Source organism: Pelecanus crispus, chromosome 1 (genome assembly GCF_030463565.1).
Source record: "Pelecanus crispus isolate bPelCri1 chromosome 1, bPelCri1.pri, whole genome shotgun sequence".
Lineage (NCBI taxonomy): Eukaryota > Metazoa > Chordata > Aves > Pelecaniformes > Pelecanidae > Pelecanus > Pelecanus crispus.
In genome coordinates this window covers 200,235,038-200,252,669 of record NC_134643.1, presented here as the reverse complement: position 1 = coordinate 200,252,669, position 17,632 = coordinate 200,235,038, and the positions used below count along the sequence as shown (strand labels likewise).

Sequence of the window (17,632 nt, the reverse complement as noted above, 5' to 3'; positions counted from 1 at the left end):
GAAGAGATATTAGGAACAGAAACTTAAAAAAAATAAGCTCCGTAGTAGAAAAAAATGTTGTCTTCTAATTACATTTATAGATCTTAGATCATATGCCTTCTGCACTGAACAAATCAAGTGTGAAACTGTTCAAATCCAAGACGCTTGCACATATCTTCTGTATGACATTGAGTTCACACCTATAAAAAGAGGGACGTAAACCTATATTTCTACCTGTCATTTGGTAGGAAATGGGTAATGTTTAACAAAAGTCAGTATTTACACTTTTCTTAAGATCATTTGTAGTGCCTTCAATTATTATAATGTTAAGGATTTGCATCATGGTACATTTGAGTCTTTAGACAGTTTTTATTGCGTTGCACTTTTGAATAAATATATCAGTATGCAAGTTCTGAAAAAAAAAAAGACCCTGAGGATTTTATGATGGCTTTATTCTTGGGAAAGAACACATCACATACTTGTGGATACGATACGTTCTTTATTCTTCAAATTATTCCTACGTTTTTTGCTTTTGCTGAGTCCTAAAACTTGATTGAGCCACTTATCCTTAGTGCAAGGGAAAAACTAATACACATGAGGATGAAGTAAGCACCCGAAGACACAGTTTTAGAAGGCAGAAGAATGTGAGTTTCTTCTAGTCCTTTCTGATAACTGGACGGTCAGCACACTCACCCAGAAACCAGGGAGCCTTGTTTCACTTCTTCCCCCTGTTTGAAGGGAGCAGGTTGCCTTGTATGTTGGCAAATTATGACCCGCGAGCAATGCTTGCTTTCCAATCCCTGCAAAAACATGGCAGGAGTCAGAGAGCTTCTCTTTCTATTGCTTAATCAGTCGTTTGTACGTAGGAGCTTGCCAGCAGCTGCTTGCCATTGCCTTTCCTTGGGGCAGCACACAGCTGAGGCAGCTGACGCAGCTCACTCAGGCACTGTCCATCCTGGACCAGCGAGGAGCGCTCATCCAGCTGTGAGCTGCTCATTGAGAGCGCAGCGATGAGGTGGAGCAGTCAGCACTGTTGGGGAAGGGTGTCATTTGGGTTCACATACCTTTAAGATAGAAGGGAACTGGATCTGAGTGCCTATCCCAAGTTCTCGCTTTAGGCACCAGAGAACTTCTTCATTTTCATGCTGGTGTTTGAATCTAGTCCCGCAACTTTTCTCAGCTAAAACTCTCACAAATTCTGTCAAATCCACCAATAGTTCACGTTTAATAAAACTGCATTTTTCTGTCAAGCAACTATTTAATGAATAAATGTCCAGCTTTGGTTTCAAGTTACAAGCATTTATCAACACTGTCTTCTCCCTGGATTTGTGAATATTACAAGTTCTTTCTTTCCATTGCTTTACTTCTGCTAAGGAGGTCCAGAATGAACTAGTTGACAGAAAAACAAGCTCTCCATTTTTAATACTGAAAAAGAAGTTCTATCTTTTTGCTCAGATCATATCAATTTTTTGGTTTCTCCACTCAAATGAAAATTTCATTTGTGCAGTTCTAATTGAAAAATTTGATTGCATTTCACTGAATGTGGTGCTGGGGCAGAATTGCTCAGAGCAGTTTGAGTGTAGGTACTGAGATCACCACTCGCCTGTTTGGATTAATCTCTAAGCACGAGATGTAGAGTGAGAATGGAAACAGCAGTTCTGTTACTAGATTTGAGCCTGACATCCCGTTGTTGCCAAAGTCAACGCAAAATCATCTTAAACCTTCTGAGGTAACAGGCACAATCTGTTTCAATCCTGTTGCTAACTAGAACTAATTGAGCTTCTCTACTTTGGATTTTGCCCCAATATTTGTTTCCTCAGCCTCTGTGTTTTGAGTTGGGCTGCGCTCTAATATGGCTTTCTAAGGCACTACAATATATTTGTCTTCTGCTTCTCCACATGCGCCTTGCCCCAGCTGGCACCATCAGTTTTTATTCTCGCTTTTAGAATCGTTAAATGAGCTGAAACTTCTGCTGAAAACAGTAATTATTGGAATTTGGTTTGGAAGTAGAGCCTAAAAAAGGTGGTAATGTCTAAATCTGCTACCTGTTCCTGATGCTATTCTTCCCAAGACTTTCAGTCCATTGCTGGCATTTCAGGAGTTGCCTAAATTGACAATTTGTTTGCATGTTGCATAGAAAGAAAACCATGCAAAGGCACACAGATGTGTAATGCCCATAAAATGAATGATAAAAATAATTATTATTCAGAATTCTGTTTTTGCAGAGGTAATGTTTTCCCATGTCAGTAGCACTTACCCTTTTTAAAACTATGCATTGGTGTTTCACAAAAGCAGAGTTAGAAATAACACATTGAGAATATGTAAGATATTCTCTTTGGATTATTTTGATCCGGATGTTAACATTTAGCAACAGTGTTTCCATATCTAGGAGCAGGGTTTTTTTTACTCTAATAACCTCCACTGCAGCTGCTTCTCAAGAAATCCCCATATCCTTTCCATTACTTTACTCAAACACAAAATCGTAACATGCAAAACCATTTTACCAATGAAAAGAGGAAAATGGCCTGAAAATGGGCCAACCTCAAATAATTTTTCAGATGAGTGAAAATGAATGTGGGAATAGAGCGTCAGTTACTGTCAGCTGAGTGGGCATTGTTTTAATGGATACTGAAGTGGTATGCTGACCAGAGAAATCAAATTTAGAAAAGGTTGGGGTGAACAGAACCTCATGTTTCAAGAAAAGGGGCCTCTTGAAAGCTTAAAAAAACATTGGAAGTAGAAGTATAAGCTGAGAAAATTTGGCAAGGAAGTAAGGCCCAAAACCACAAAAATAATATCTGCATTTTTTAGATCCCTGAAGAGGAGGAGAAAAATGAAGCAGGAGTGCCAATATTTATTAAAAAAAAAGTTCTAAAAAAGATTTTAAAAACTGATGTGAATGGAGAAACTATAATGGCACATGATACTCAGCTCCTCCTGCAGAGCATAGTATCATAAGAGCTACTTGGAGGAAAGCTTTTAAGACTTACAAATAAATAAACATTTTAAACAGAAACATGTTATAAGGAAGAGGAAAGGTGACGTTAATGTAAAGAGAAATTGAGAACATGTTACTAGACCAAATTGTGCAAAGAGAAAATGATAACATGGTATTTCGGTGAGATTTTAGAAGTGTTTACTCTTATGTGACTATGGGAATTGAGGCAGAGAAGATGTTCTTGAAGTGGCTTAAATGTATGCAAAGAAAGAAAATAGTAAGAAGTCAATGAAACACTAGGATATTAAATTAATTTGAATTGTCCTTCCTGTCTATTTACATTCTCAGTTTCCCATTTCAGAAAAGCAAAATACAAGGTGTTTCATTATTTGAACTTACCTGATTCTGAAGTTTCTTAATAAGTATGTTTTCTGTATACATTTACATACCTTGACATGATATATCCCTTGCTACAGTGTATACATATTTTTCCTGCTAAATCTGAAAGTTGATCGTGTTCAGTACTTCATCAAACATTTTGAAATTGTATAACGTTTAGTCAGTATGGTATTTCATAAACTCTAAGAGTCTGGTTCCATGCCATTAATGTCTGTCATTTCAATCTGTATTTAGAATACATGAAGCAGTCATGCAGTCTGCCACGAACTTGTAGTGAGCTCCATGTTGTTAGATGGTTCTGGAGAAGAAAGTTTGCTCTATGTGCATGGGAGCCACTTTTTTTAACCTATGAATAACTGCATTCAGAATTTCACATTTTCCTTGGAGCAAATGGCGATGCTAACAAACACTTGAAAAAGGGAAATCCAAATCCCTGGCAGCAGAGAATGACTTTCAACAATCATTTTCGTGTGTTTCTAACCTCTAAAAGCATACAATGATGCTAAAGTATTTTATGAATACCTACTGTGTACCTGGGTCAGGTGCATAAACACACTTCTGTAGCTGTCTCTAGACAGCTTTCTGATGAAATATCTATTCACTGTGATTTGTTTTTGTGAAGTACTCCATGTTTTATTGGAAGGCATCTTCTTTTAAGTGCTGAGGTTGCAAATTTGGAACCATCCCATAAGACACTGATGTAGGGAATGTACCAGATAAGTTCCATGAATTTTATGGTTACCAGGCTGTTATGAAATGGTTAATATGAAATCAACTGGTGCTTTGTGACTGAAGCATGATATTGCTTGCTATTTCAAATATAACTATAAAGGGTAGTAGCTTTTCCCACAATGATATTTTCTTTTTTTTTCCCTTCCTTGGCATCTTGCATCCTTTTTTTTTTCATTCCTGCCTATTCATATACAAAAAAAGATGAGTTGACCACAGATTTAGATTTTAGCTTTTTCATTACAGACCTCTTAGCTCACTTTGTACAGAAGGCAGGAGATACAGTTTCCACCAGACAATGGGGAGGCAAAAGACCCAAGCAGAACCTTTTGGATAGTTCATGCCCATCACAACTGTGTTTGGTTTTTTTTCAGGAGGGTTGTGTCAGACTAACAAAAATATATATCTTTTTTTTTTTTTAAGTTTACAACAGAATTTCATTGTAAAAAACACGTTCTCAACCTTAGGGAATATTAAATATTCATTTGACAAGGACGGATGAGGGAGCTTCAAAGAGTTTCTCTTCTCTCCTTGGCAACAGCATTCATAGAAAAGTCTGTCACAAGAAACTATATGCAAGCTCCTGACCTGGAAACCTGGAACGCCAAGGCTATTTTACTTTTGTTCATTTTGAGAACATAGATGTAGGGACTGCAGTGTAACTGAACTGAACCAATATTTCTTCTTCCTGTCTTTTGTTCAAGGTTGGGACACATGAGATAGACTCATAGTTGGTTCTTGCAGGTAATCTGTCTTCCAAAAGTTGGTGATGGTGAATGAAGAATGAAATACAAACAAAAATCCTATTCAAACTAAAGGACCACTGTATATGGGGATGACAAGGGCTTATTTTGTATTGGAAGAAACACAACTTTGCAAGCGTAGTTAAAAAAAAAGACAAACAAAGTACAGTATATAGTTAGTACATAAATAAAATAGTTATAGCTATAATTGCCAGTGTTGAGAAAGACATGCTGAGTTTGGTGAAAATTGTAGCACAGAACACATAATTCAGAACACTTAAAACACTGGAAAATAGAGATACTGGAAAAAATTACTAGGGCTATTGGACTGCTGGAGGGGCAGATCATGAATATACAATACAGTGCTTTTAAGCACATGTCTCTCAACCTTTGAATCAAATTAAAAAGATGAAGGGCAGCTTTGGGTTGGGCTACCAGGATGCAACAGCATCCCTCTAGACTCTACTCAGTCAAGACAAATCCGTTCAAATACAGAGCAAATATTTTTTGAAGTGTAGAATATTAAAGTTGAAGAAGTAGGAGGGATAAACATACAAGGAGGAAAAAGGATAAATTCCTAGAAGTTTCCTGCATATCCAGAAGAAAAGGAAAATGAAATACGTACCATATGACAAAGACAATACCCCATGTTGCCAGGTAACAGAGCCATCTAACAGACAGATGGGATTTTGATGTCTAAACTAAGGACAGGCCAGAGCTCTTTTCTTTAATGTTCTAGCTAAAATAGTGGTGTCCAGGTTAAAGATAGTAGTAGGTACACTTAAGCACTAGATAGAACTGTCTTTATAAAATGAAAAAGTATCTTCAGTACCAAAATTACAGTATTATTGGAAGCCCTTCTGGTCATTGATAAAGGAAAAAAAGTGTATTTAATTTCAGGAAATGGCCATCTAATTCAGCAAACATGACTCTGAGGATCCTTCTCAGACTTTGAAAAAAATAATCTGTAGGAACTTTGGAATGTATCTGTGGAAATGCAGAAAAAAATGAGCCAGTTCTACTATACATAAGTACAAGGCAACGATGTCCCTACTGCTCTTGTTGTTAGACATTATTAGTACAAAACATAAGGAATAATGAAGGAAATCAGGGAATAAGTGCTTTGAAAATAAAAAAGCCACAAAACCCAACAACAAAGTTATATTACATGTTAATGGAGATATGCATTTTGCACTAGATATAAAAAAAAGCTTGGCAAATGTTACAAATATAAATTGATACTTTCATTGAGGAATCAGGTTAGAATTAAAATACCCTGTACCAGAAATCTGGTTCCAATAGACAAATAATGAATTCCCACTGAAAATAGTAGATTAAATTCACATACATAGGCATTAATGAATCAACAAAAAGAGCTATTTTAAAGAAGGAAATATTGAGCAATGTATTGGGTTTGCATGGCAAGGTTTTGGTAGCGGGGTGGGGCTACAGGGGTGGCTTCTGTGAGAAGCTGCTAGAAGCTTCCCCATGTCTGATAGAGCCAATGCCAGCCGGCTCTAAGATGGACCCGCCGCTGGCCAAGGCAGAGCCAATCAGCGACAGTGGTAGCACCTCTGGGATAACATATTTAAGAAGGGGAAAAAAACACAAAAATCCCACCAGGACACAAACTGTAGCTGGAGTGAGGAGTGAGAATGTGTGAGAGGAACAACTCTGCAGACACCAAGGTCAGTGCAGAAGGAGGGGGAGGAGGTGCTCCAGGCACCGGAGCAGAGATTCCCCTGCAGCCTGTGGTGAAGACCATGGTGAGGCAGGCTGTGCCCCTGCAGCCCAGGGAGGTCCGCAGTAGAGCAGATATCCACCTGCAGCCCAGGGGGGACCCCACGCCGGAGTAGGTGGATCCACCCAAAGGAGGCTGTGACCCTGTGGGAAGCCCACGCTGGAGCAGGCTCCTGGCAGGACCTGTGGCCCCGTGGAGAGAGGAGCCCACACTGGAGCAGGTTTTCTGGCAGGGCTTGTGACCCCATGGGGGACCCACACTGGAGCAGTCTGCTCCTGAAGGACTGCACCCCGTGGAAGAGACTCACACCAGAGCAGTTTGTGAAGAACTGTAGCCCATGGGAAGGACCCACATTGGAGATATTCATGGAGGACTGTCTCCCATGGGAGGGACCCCACGCTGGAGCAGGGGAAGAGTGTGAGGAGTCCTCCCCTGAGGAGGAAGGAGCGGCAGAGACAACGTGTGATGAACTGACCACAACCCCCATTCCCTGTCCCCCCGCACCGCTCAGGGGGAGGAGGTAGAGGAAATCAGGAGTGAAGTTGAGCCTGGGAAGAAGGGAGGGGTGGGGGGAAGGTGTTTTAAGATTTGGGTTTATTTCTCATTACCCTACTCAGTTTTGACTGGCAATAAATTAAACTGATTGTCCCCAACTCGAGTCTGTTTTGCCCATGACGGTAATTGCTGAGTGATCTCCCTGTCCTTATCTCGACCCATGAACTTTTTCATTGTATGTTCTCTCCCCTGTCCAGTTGAGAAGGGGAGTGGTAGAGTGGCTTTGGTGGGCACTTGGCTTCCAGCCAGGGTCAAGCCACCACAAGCAATAAGCAACAATTCTTTGCAACAGGTTGGAGAAGTGACCATTCTTACCATAAAGTTAGCAACTGAGAATAGATAGGACTTGTACAGGCTGCTTTCGTTGATTTCTTTTTAACACCTGATTTTTTGTTTTTTTCAATTCCAGAAACAACAATCAAAAGAAATATCCTTTTGCAGTGCTGTGTCTGGTGCTATGAGATACCAAAAATGGTGTAAAGTAGCAAAAAATAATCCTCAATACTAAAACGTTTCTCCTGTTAATCTATCATGGATTCTAGCAGAATGGAAACTAACATTTCTGGTCATCTGGTTAATCTAATACAAAATTCTAGCTGTCAATTAACAATTAATTAATTATGAATAATTGAATAATTACTGAAGTAGGCTCATGATTAAAAATGTCCCAACTCCTAATTGAAAAAAAAAGAAGAGATCTTCATTACATCACAAAAAAAATTAAAATAATGGAGCCTTCATATCTGAGCAAAGTAGGAAAGCACTTCAGTAATGGTTTTGTTTCTCTTCTGTAGAGCTTTCCATCTGAACATCGCATGCTGCTTTAGTAATCTAATCTAAGTCAGTGTCACCAATAGGTGTTGTTCCATATCACAGAACCCTGAGGTTTAGGGACTTCTCATTCCCACTGTTAGGGTGACAGCTTCATCTTACTGCAATGCATCCTAGCAAAATTTTATTCTTGGTCTATCATCTGGCCAGTGCAACCATTACTGTATTTAAAACGTACTCATATTTCTGAGTAATGAAAGGGTTTTACAAGGAGAAATAAGCTTTCAACCAAATGATTGCAGCTGATTAAAAATGAAAAGTGTGCTCAGTTCAAATGTAGACATGGTTGGTTGGCTGGTTGGTTTTTATTTTACTAAAAACAACTTATTTGTGACCTATGTAAAATTCGGTGCTTAGTCATGAGGTTTCAACCATTAAGACATGCCTAGAACAAAAAGTCTTCATGACTGTTTTTAGGAGAAAAACTCATAAAGCTATCAGAATAAAGAGCACTGGCTTTAAATATAAACAACAACAAAATATTGGATGGAGCACATAGTAATTTTGGCTTCACATAACTAATTAACATAATTTCAGTGTCTTTTGGTGAATGAAGTGTTTTTTTTCCATGTCTTTATGAATAATGAAATGTACAACATATGCAGTCTGTAAAGAATTTAAAATAGCCAGGCCCTCATTCATGTGATATGAGAAAGTGAAATGCTAAAAATCATCCTGGGAAAAAAAAAATATATATATATAAACCTTTTAAAGGATTCAAATTCAGAAAAATGAAATTACTTTGTTTGGCTCTTGTAACAACAACAAGAAAGAATTGTGCAACAATGTCAGTAATTTCTGCTGTAAACTGTAGAGACCTAATAACAGTAGATACCTAATAATGGAAGGTTTAATGCATTGCTGGAAAGCAGTGTTAGATGAATGTTATGGAGGATGACAAAAATGGGTAGTATATCTTGGACAGGAAAACAAGACAACAGAAATACTGAAATAATTGAGATGTTTTGATATCAACATGATAATCTGATATTTGTAGGACTAATAGACAGTTAAGAAGAGTATAATTGAACATAGTAATTGAATTATAGACTCCTTCCTTTCCTCGGATTTCCTATCCTTTCTGCTGCTTTACTGGAGTGCTATCTTAAGTCATTCATTTCATAGTGGGGTGAATGTACCTCTGTGAAGTTATGATTGCTTTATACTTGAGTAAGAAGAGGAGGAAGAAAAAGGCAACCAGTGTATGGTCAGTGTAGAATGTGCTTTTAGTGTTGATCTATAACTAAGCTATGGTACGTATCAAGATATTGTAAATGTATTACTGTGAATCATCTAAAATGTTAATGCATAGGATAGAGTCAGTATTAAACATATTTCTTTAGAAAAAAATAGGACAAGTAGAAACATTTTTGAAAAAAATTGAATTCCTGAAGCATGGTGTTTTGCAAGGAACGAATTCTTTGGCAAATCTGCTGGCTGCTGTAGATCTGGTTACAGCTATATACATTTCAGACTCCTCTCTCTGGGAGTCTCTTCTCATCTTTTAGCTTTTTAAACTTGAGCGTTTTCCTCCCTATTTCAGCTCTGTATCTTAAGAACCCGTGTATTTGCGAGAATTATGTATCAGAAGCAGCAGAATACATTCAAAAAAGGACATGCTGGAATCTCCACAGTCACTGTTCTTTACCATCTGAATTTCACATACACTATACCAGCTGTATCCTAGCATCTGATCTCAATGAAAGACTGAAGGAAAATTTGGTTTATTTAGCTTATCAAAGAGAAAGCTAAGCAGTAACTGGATCACAGTCTGTAATTACCGACACAAGGAAAAGTTATCTGATACTAGAAGACTCTCTAATCTCACAGACAAAGGTGTCACGAGATCTAGTGGCTAGAAGCTGAAGTCAGCAGAGTTCAAAGTAAAAATGAGGTGCAGATTTTTAACACAAAGGTTAATTTACCATTGCAAGAATTTAGCATATGAGGTAGTAATTCCACAGCTGGCCTGTGACTGAATGGAGGGACCATATAGTCTCTTGCGTGTGTCTGGGAGACCTCCGAAGAAAGCAAGCCCCTTTCCCTTCTTCAAGGCTGTGTTTAGTTAGTGTGGAGAGCTAAGGTGAATGAAACAGTACCATCAGCCACAATGTTGCTCTAAGCCTTGTCTGTAACTTCTTCCCATGTAGACAGTACAGGGGGCTCGCTGTGTTCCTCTCCCGTTTCCATCAAGGACAGGACTAACATTTCAATGCTCTTCAGTGTGCTGAAGCACATTTGTTTTGTTGCTGCTGTTACCGTCATTTCTGAAATAGACTCATCATGGTTATGAGAAAAAAGTTACGGAGAACAAATTAGCAAAAATCCAAGGAGCTCTTTTGACACAAAGTGTACAAACTTAAATAAGCTTTTTCATATATGAAGACATGTTACTAACTTGAAGCTGCATCAGTGAAAAAAACAGAAGGAATACAATTTCCATTACCTCAAGCATGAAGGATTGTTGACAGCAGCAACATATGGTCTCCCTAACATTTCCCTCTTCAGAAGTTGGGGGAGGTCATGACTACAGAAAGCAAAGACCTCAACTGAGTGAGTAAAGCACTGCAAGCTGGTATACCAACCGTTTCTGTGTACCTAATGGAGAACAGACAAATTCAATCTCTCCAGTTTGAAACCACCTTTTTGCATTTCCCTTTAGTGAAGTTCTTCATTGCAGTTCTCTGTTTCACCAGGGCTGCAGCTCTCTTAGTAACTGCAGCTTAGGGGAAGGCACAGTCTATAGAGCCTGGGAAATGCAGTTGGGTGCAGTGAGGGGATGGTCCCCATCCCAAATGACTGACGACTCATAGGATACAGTCTCAGAGCCCACCTGAGCAGAGGTGGAGGACTGAAGGCAGCCTTCCAGCTGATGGAAAGGATTGGGAAAGGGTTGTTTACATGATAGTGCTGGAATGATGATTCACAGATGAGAGAAGTTAATAAAGCTGATACCTAATTAAATTGCATCCTTTTTGTCTGTTTTCCTGTACATCCAGAACAGTGAAGGAGGAGTGAAAAAGATTATTTAGGTGTTAGTATCTAGTCTTAGACCAATACCTTCAACTGAGAAACTGGCAAATTGGAAAAGCAATGCTGATTTTTAGCTATTTTATTTTAAAATATTTTCACATTAATTTCAAAATGCAAAAATGCAAATTGTTAAATTTGGTTCATGGTTTGGGATAATAAATGTACTTAAATTTAGAAAAATTATTGTGCCAACGTATTGTTCTATCTAATTTTTGTATTTATTAATGGAATGGAGGGAGTTCTAATTTATGACCCTGAAATGGATGTGAATAGCAAGTTGTATTATTTTGGTTGTACTTTGCACCAGATAGCCTCAGAAATAAATCTGTTATCTGATACATAACTGATAACTGTGTCATGCACACTGTTGGAAGAAAATACAGCTAAGCATAATTGCAAGTGTGTCTATTACCTTGTGCTTGCTTGTAGAGTTTGGGGTTTTTTGAGGAAAATATGCTGATGTGACTGATGACAAATAGATCTTAGGGGTATCAGGTTACAGTACTTACTGCTATTCTTCTAACAGCTATACTTCACTGAATTTTTTAAAAACATTTAAGTTCATATTTTAACTCACAGTTTTAAAGTGTTAAAGAGGTACGATTAACTTAAATGTGCTTCATTGAGGGGTAGAATTTACTATGTTCTTATGCAATATTTTAATGAAAAACTCCTGCTAATAACTGTCACCCTGACTTTCTTAAAAAGGTCCTCGCCTATACAGAAGGCCTTCATGGAAAATGGATGTTCAGTGAGATTCGGGCTGTTTTTTCAAGACGTTACCTTCTCCAGAACACAGCTTTGGAAGTGTTTATGGCAAACAGAAGTATGTCTTTGTTTATTTTGTTGCATAAAAATGTGCTAGTAGTTATTTTGTGTGTTATTTATTGTGTGTTATCTCAGAATTTAAACTCTGTGCTTCCTTTGATAAAGTGCTTATGTCTGTGTTCAATAATGCTTACTCTTGCATGTATTCATTGCATTTTGTATTAAAATCAATCACATAAATCAATCTCACTGCTTTCTGTGCAGCAGTGAGATTTATTTATAAAAATAGATCATTACAATTAGGAAATTCTTCAAATGCTTGATAGGAAATTTGCTTTTTCTATGATCTCACCCCTCTCCTCCATTTTCTGTAAATATTTTAGTGAAATATCTAAAACGACATTTCCTTTTCTAATTATAAACTGAGTTAAAGTAAAAAGGACCAGACCAGTAAATAGATACTCTCAGTTTTCAGTACATGCTACTCTGAATCAGAGTTGAGTGGTGGGTGAGGTGTGTCAGTAGTCTTTTGCCCCGAGGAGCTCTGATGTAAGTTTTGATTTCAGCTGGAGAGGGAATTAATATTTGGTCCTGTGTGCTTTAATGCACCAGTTAGAAGACCGAATGCCATGCCAACTACTGAACTGCTTCCCAGCCTGATAGGTTGTAAGGGTTAATGGTAAGCTCCGGTTCCTCTGAAGTGTACCTCACTCAGGTCTTCTGCAGAGTGGGAGGTGAGTGCCAAAACGTTAACCAGCTAATGATACATAGGTATGAAGTATGCCAGGAATTTCTGTTTTAACTTGGATCCCCAGAAGGATAGAAGTGGAACTGACTTCTCTTCCCAAAGAAAAACCAAAGAGCATTTTTAAAATATATGCAGGTGGAGAAACAGACTACTGCATATGGTTTACTAGTCCATATTTTCTCTTCTTCATTTAGCTTCTGTTATGTTTAATTTTCCTGACCAAGCAACAGTGAAAAAGGTTGTGTACAGCTTACCACGTGTTGGAGTAGGAACCAGCTATGGTTTGCCACAAGCCAGGTAATTTAATTAAAATAGTTTGTATATTTTGTGGGTTTTTGTATTATACGAATGATATTTTTTAAACGTCAATACTAAAACATTATTCCTGTCATGAAACTCCAGATTTTCTCTTTCTTAAGGTTAGTTTGAGAAACAATACCCTTTACTTAATATATGGCCTGTTATTATGGAATAGAAGTAGAAGTATTGTAAATTAGATTTCTGTTTTTAATCATTACAGGAAATAAGTACCTTCCAGTGAAGGACCAGAAAAAAACTTATACCTTATCTCTTCAAAGTCTGGTTTTCAGTCAGGTTTTATAAATGTATAGACAAACGTTCATCCTTGCTGTGATCGTTATGCAGGACATGGAACTAAACTTGACTAGGTTTTGTGTTTGCCGAATGAAAATTTTTTTTATATATATATCTCTATCTATCTATCTTCTCACTTGCCTTTTATATGGATGTGTGTGGGTTTTATTTCATTGCTCATCAGTATAGTGGCTATTTCGCAATTTCTGAATTCCTGCCATTCATTAGTATAATGCATTATTATACTTCTGTTTCCAAAATTAAGGAGGTTATGTATTTTGGAAAAGACCAACTAAGGTTCAGTTTTAGAGATTTTCACATACTGTGGACAAGTACAGTTTTTATTATCTCATAAACATCAATATCAAATCAGCTTGTGGTCAGAAATAAGGCTGGGAGTTGCCAGATCCTGTACTATAAAAGTATTCATATTTCAGTGATGGGTAAGATGATCTTCATGTGTACTTCATTGAGTTGGGGGGTAGAATTTCCTGCCCCCAATTTTTTCTTTTTGATTAGAAATGTCTGTTCAGACCTAAAATTGTTTTTGAGGGTGTATCAGCAGAAATTTGGTGAAAAATATTTAGGTTCAGGATTAATTTCTAGTCAAAATGAAAGAAAAATAAATAAACAAAGGAGTGAGGGAACAGGAGAAAATTCATAAAATATGGTGCTTTGGGTTCAGATCTCCATTTGGCTTGACTTGGCCAAAAGCCAATGACTTAATCATCCGTGTAATGTCTGGGATGTGTCTTTTTCTTTAAGTAATTTCCTATAAACTAAAACTTCATATTGTCCTTGTTTTATCCCAGTGCAGAATGTGGAAATACTCTGAAGTGTCAAAGCATTTGTAGGATTGGAAAATGATTTCGTTCCCAGCTGAACATCATTCCCTGTCATGAGCTCAAGAGTCTCATGATGCCTAAGGCTTGATCTCCTGAATATACTGAAGTTCTTAGGCAAACTGCCAAATTTCTCAAGTTTTCACTGAGATCAAGGGGAAGTTGGGGCATTTCTTTGGAAGGTGCATCTTGTTAGTATTTGCATTGCTCTTCCAAATACTCAAATTAAAGGAATTGCTGTCTCTAAATGGAAAGTAATAGTATTCTTTTCTGAAATAAAAATGGCCACATGTTCTAGAACAAACAGAATGCAAATTTCTCAATCAGAATTTCATATCTACAGTGACATTTTTTACTTTTGAAATTCATATCCTTTGTGCATTATTCAGTGAATAATTGTCTGAAAAAGTTTGTTGATATATAATTATTTAGAAAAGTTTCAGCTTCAATATTATATGCAGTTATTTCCATACCTTTTTGATTAAAGTTCAATTTGAATCGAAAATGGGCTTGCTAGCCTTCAGAATAAATCTGGCATATGGTAGTGAAGTTGTTTTTCTTTCTTGTTTTTGTGTAATCATGGTATGATTTATGCACAATAAAGACCCTGTAATCATGCTTTTTCCTTTTTTTCTGTCTTCACATACCCTTATTGTCTTCACTAGGATTGCAGTGGAGTAACTGAGGGAAAATCTGGCTCTATAACTGCTCTGTAGTTAGAATATAGTTTCCCTTCCTATGAATATGTTGGCTCTGGAATGCCAATTTTTAAATTATGCTTATTTGTATAACTAACATAAGGAGAGATTATGCTGAGTAACCAAAAGGAGCTGCTACGCTGTGTAAAATGTTATACTTTTTTTATCACCAATTTTCCAGATTAAGCTGTACTTTAAAATACTTTAACAAAAGCAGATCTTTCTGGTTGTTTTCCTTAAGTTCTTTAGTTTTATTTTTGTAAGTAGTATTTCCTCTCTGATACTACTCTGATAAACATTTCATCTAAAGTTAATTACATTATCATAAAGAATTACGTTCACAATGGAAGCATTCTGGAGTAAATTACTTTTAATGCAGTACATGGACTTTAAGTGCATTTCTGTTTTCATGGAGAAATCCTGCGATTAACAAAGATGGAAGGAAATAGAAGGAAAAAGCAGTATTTATGGTCTTCTAATGGCATGAAGAATTAGAAGCAGGCGAACTGGTATCTCTTCCCAAGACTGTTACAGACCTGCTGTTCTGAGCAAGTCTCCAGTTTGCCTCTTCACTGCCTTTCCCAACAGCCTGTCTAATGCTTTGATTCAACAAAGTGTTCAAGCCTAGCCTGTGCTTAATGTTACAAAGAAGTAATTATGTCCTTAAAATTAGTCACATGTTGAAGAGTTCAGTCTGACTTGGTAATCAAATTCATCTGTCTTTGATAAATGCATTTGCACTGTTCCTGAAACGTTGCATTGATTGTAGTTTCCTTATGACCTTGCCATGTGATACAACTGGGCAGACAGTACTTGTGCCTTTTACTTAACTTATTTCTACAGCTCCATATGATTCTACATAGGTAGAGTAATATCTGCATTTTTACAATGCTATTAGCAGACCACTTTTTAGGGTTCTAATATCTCACGTGTAATTTACTGATGCTTTTTTATTGAGGGTAACATGACAGCTTAGAAACCAACTGTGAGCTGCCTGACGGTTTTGTAAGCATACAGAGATCAAAGAATTGGTAAAAGATACAGTATCATGCTTCACCACTAAACATGTGCTAGCACCTTCCACTGAAATTCTGTGGGCTATTAATGCATTAGATAAAACAATGGCTTCAGTTATTAAAGCTAAGAAATACAAATTATGAAGATTTTTCTGAAAGAAAACGTATTTTGGTTGGTACGATAACTATATTCAATGTCAGCTCAGCTCTGCCACTTATTCCACATCAGTAGCTTAGGGATGCATTTCCAGATCTCAGTATAGCTGGTTGCAGAGGTTGGATTTTGGGAAGGGAAAGGTGTAGGAAAACTAAGATTTGATGTCACCAAAGCATAAAACCCCTTTTTGGAGCTTTGAATAAAAGTAAATATTGATGAGTCTCTTGTCAGAAGCCAGTGACTTTCCCAAGCCTTTTTTTTTTTCTGAACAGGAGCAACACAACATAAAACATCATGCAGGTTCTACGTTTTTGACAAGATACTTAAAGATTCTTTGTATGACATTGGATTGTAGCTAACTAAATTAAAAGTGATTGTGAAAGGGGGTGGGTCATGCTCCACATATGGGATATATAACATCCCTTCACTCAACAAAATGCCATGAAGTGTTTTCTAAACATATTTAAAGCATGTAAAACTTGAAAAATTGGATCATCCCCTTGTACTTCAGAGGGTCGTCTGCAGTTTCCATTTTGAGTAGGTATTTCCCAGTTCTGTAGAAGCAAAGGAAGCACATTCATTTGTGCATCTTCATATTGGTGATGGCATATCGAAGGAGAGAAATGGTTTGATCAAAGTTGGGTAGATTTAGCAAAACACAAAACAGTGGGTCTTCCTGTATCAACTGAAACAAGCAAGTGTGGAACCAATTTATTGTGCATAATTTTTTTGTCTCTGCTGAAATAACTGTAAATCTTTCAAATGCCTTAGATATAGAGTAAATAAGGAGCTTTTTTAGTATATTTTGATTTTCTGTAGAGTTTGCTCAAATCAGGCGTTTCAAATGCAAAGTCCAGCACTTGACAGTTTATAGATTTTTGAGACTCCCTGGGAGATTGTTGGTAAAGTCTAAAAGCAGCTACTAAGCTGTACTGATGCATAAATGTTGTTTTGTCATGGGAGGAACTGAAAGTCTGTGACAGAAATGCTTTGTAAATTTAATGATCTCTTTAGTATTTTTATTTTCTGTATTTATTAATTTGTGTGTAGCATTAGTCATAGTTTACTGGGAACAATACGTCTTTGAGAGTTCTACTGTAAAAGCAATCGTTATCCTATAAAATGCAATATAAAGTATGATTACATTCAGATAATTCTTTAGATAAATTGTTCAGAAGAAGCATAAGAGAAACAACTTTAAAAAGTTCTGTAATGTCTCCTGTGTACTAGTAAAGTATACCAGTGTACTAGTACTGTGTACTAGTAAAGAATACCATTGGCATCCAGCCAAGCTGGCAAGACCTTATGTACAGCTATTTTGGGTAAATACGGAAATTAAAAAAAAAAAGAAGAAAGTGGGTCTACACTTGCATGGTCATTTTTGTATGCCCAGTTTGTAAAGAGTAAGTATGGCAGACATTGACAACCTACACATTGACAATTTAGACATATAGCTGTGATAACTGTACACTCCAATTGCATACCATCCTTTCTCCGGAAATAGGGTTTAGTGCATGTGTAGGAGGTATGTACATATATCTTCAGAAGTAGATGGTCCACGTTTTTGTAATTGCTGCCCAATTTGACACCTTGTATATGACTTTATTTTAAGAAAATACTCAGCATTCAAAGTCTAGAAATAGTACACTTAGTGTGTTTAGTGTGCAGCTGAAAGCTGAAGCATTGGGTGTCCCTATTTACTCTTGAAAAGTTATATAAATACTAGATACATTCTTTAAATTAATGAATAGGCTACACAGTAGGGATCCTCTTTTTTTTAGCAGGTATAAACGTTTTCTCTGTTTTGATCCATTTATAAGATTTAAGTTTCTTTTAAAAAAAGTACCTGAGATGATTTTTT

At 37.1% G+C, this 17,632-nt stretch overlaps 1 protein-coding gene across 4 annotated transcripts in view; it reads left to right on the top strand.

Moving 5' to 3' along the window:
• NBEA (neurobeachin) overlaps positions 1-17,632 on the top strand; it is a 532,307-nt gene that overhangs the window by 416,345 nt on the left and 98,330 nt on the right. For all 4 annotated transcript variants that reach the window (XM_075727933.1, XM_075727935.1, XM_075727932.1 and 1 more), the window contains 2 exons: positions 11,657-11,774; positions 12,659-12,761. In XM_075727933.1, coding sequence (XP_075584048.1) covers positions 11,657-11,774; positions 12,659-12,761 — 221 coding nt within the window. The remainder of the gene's footprint in view (positions 1-11,656; positions 11,775-12,658; positions 12,762-17,632) is intronic.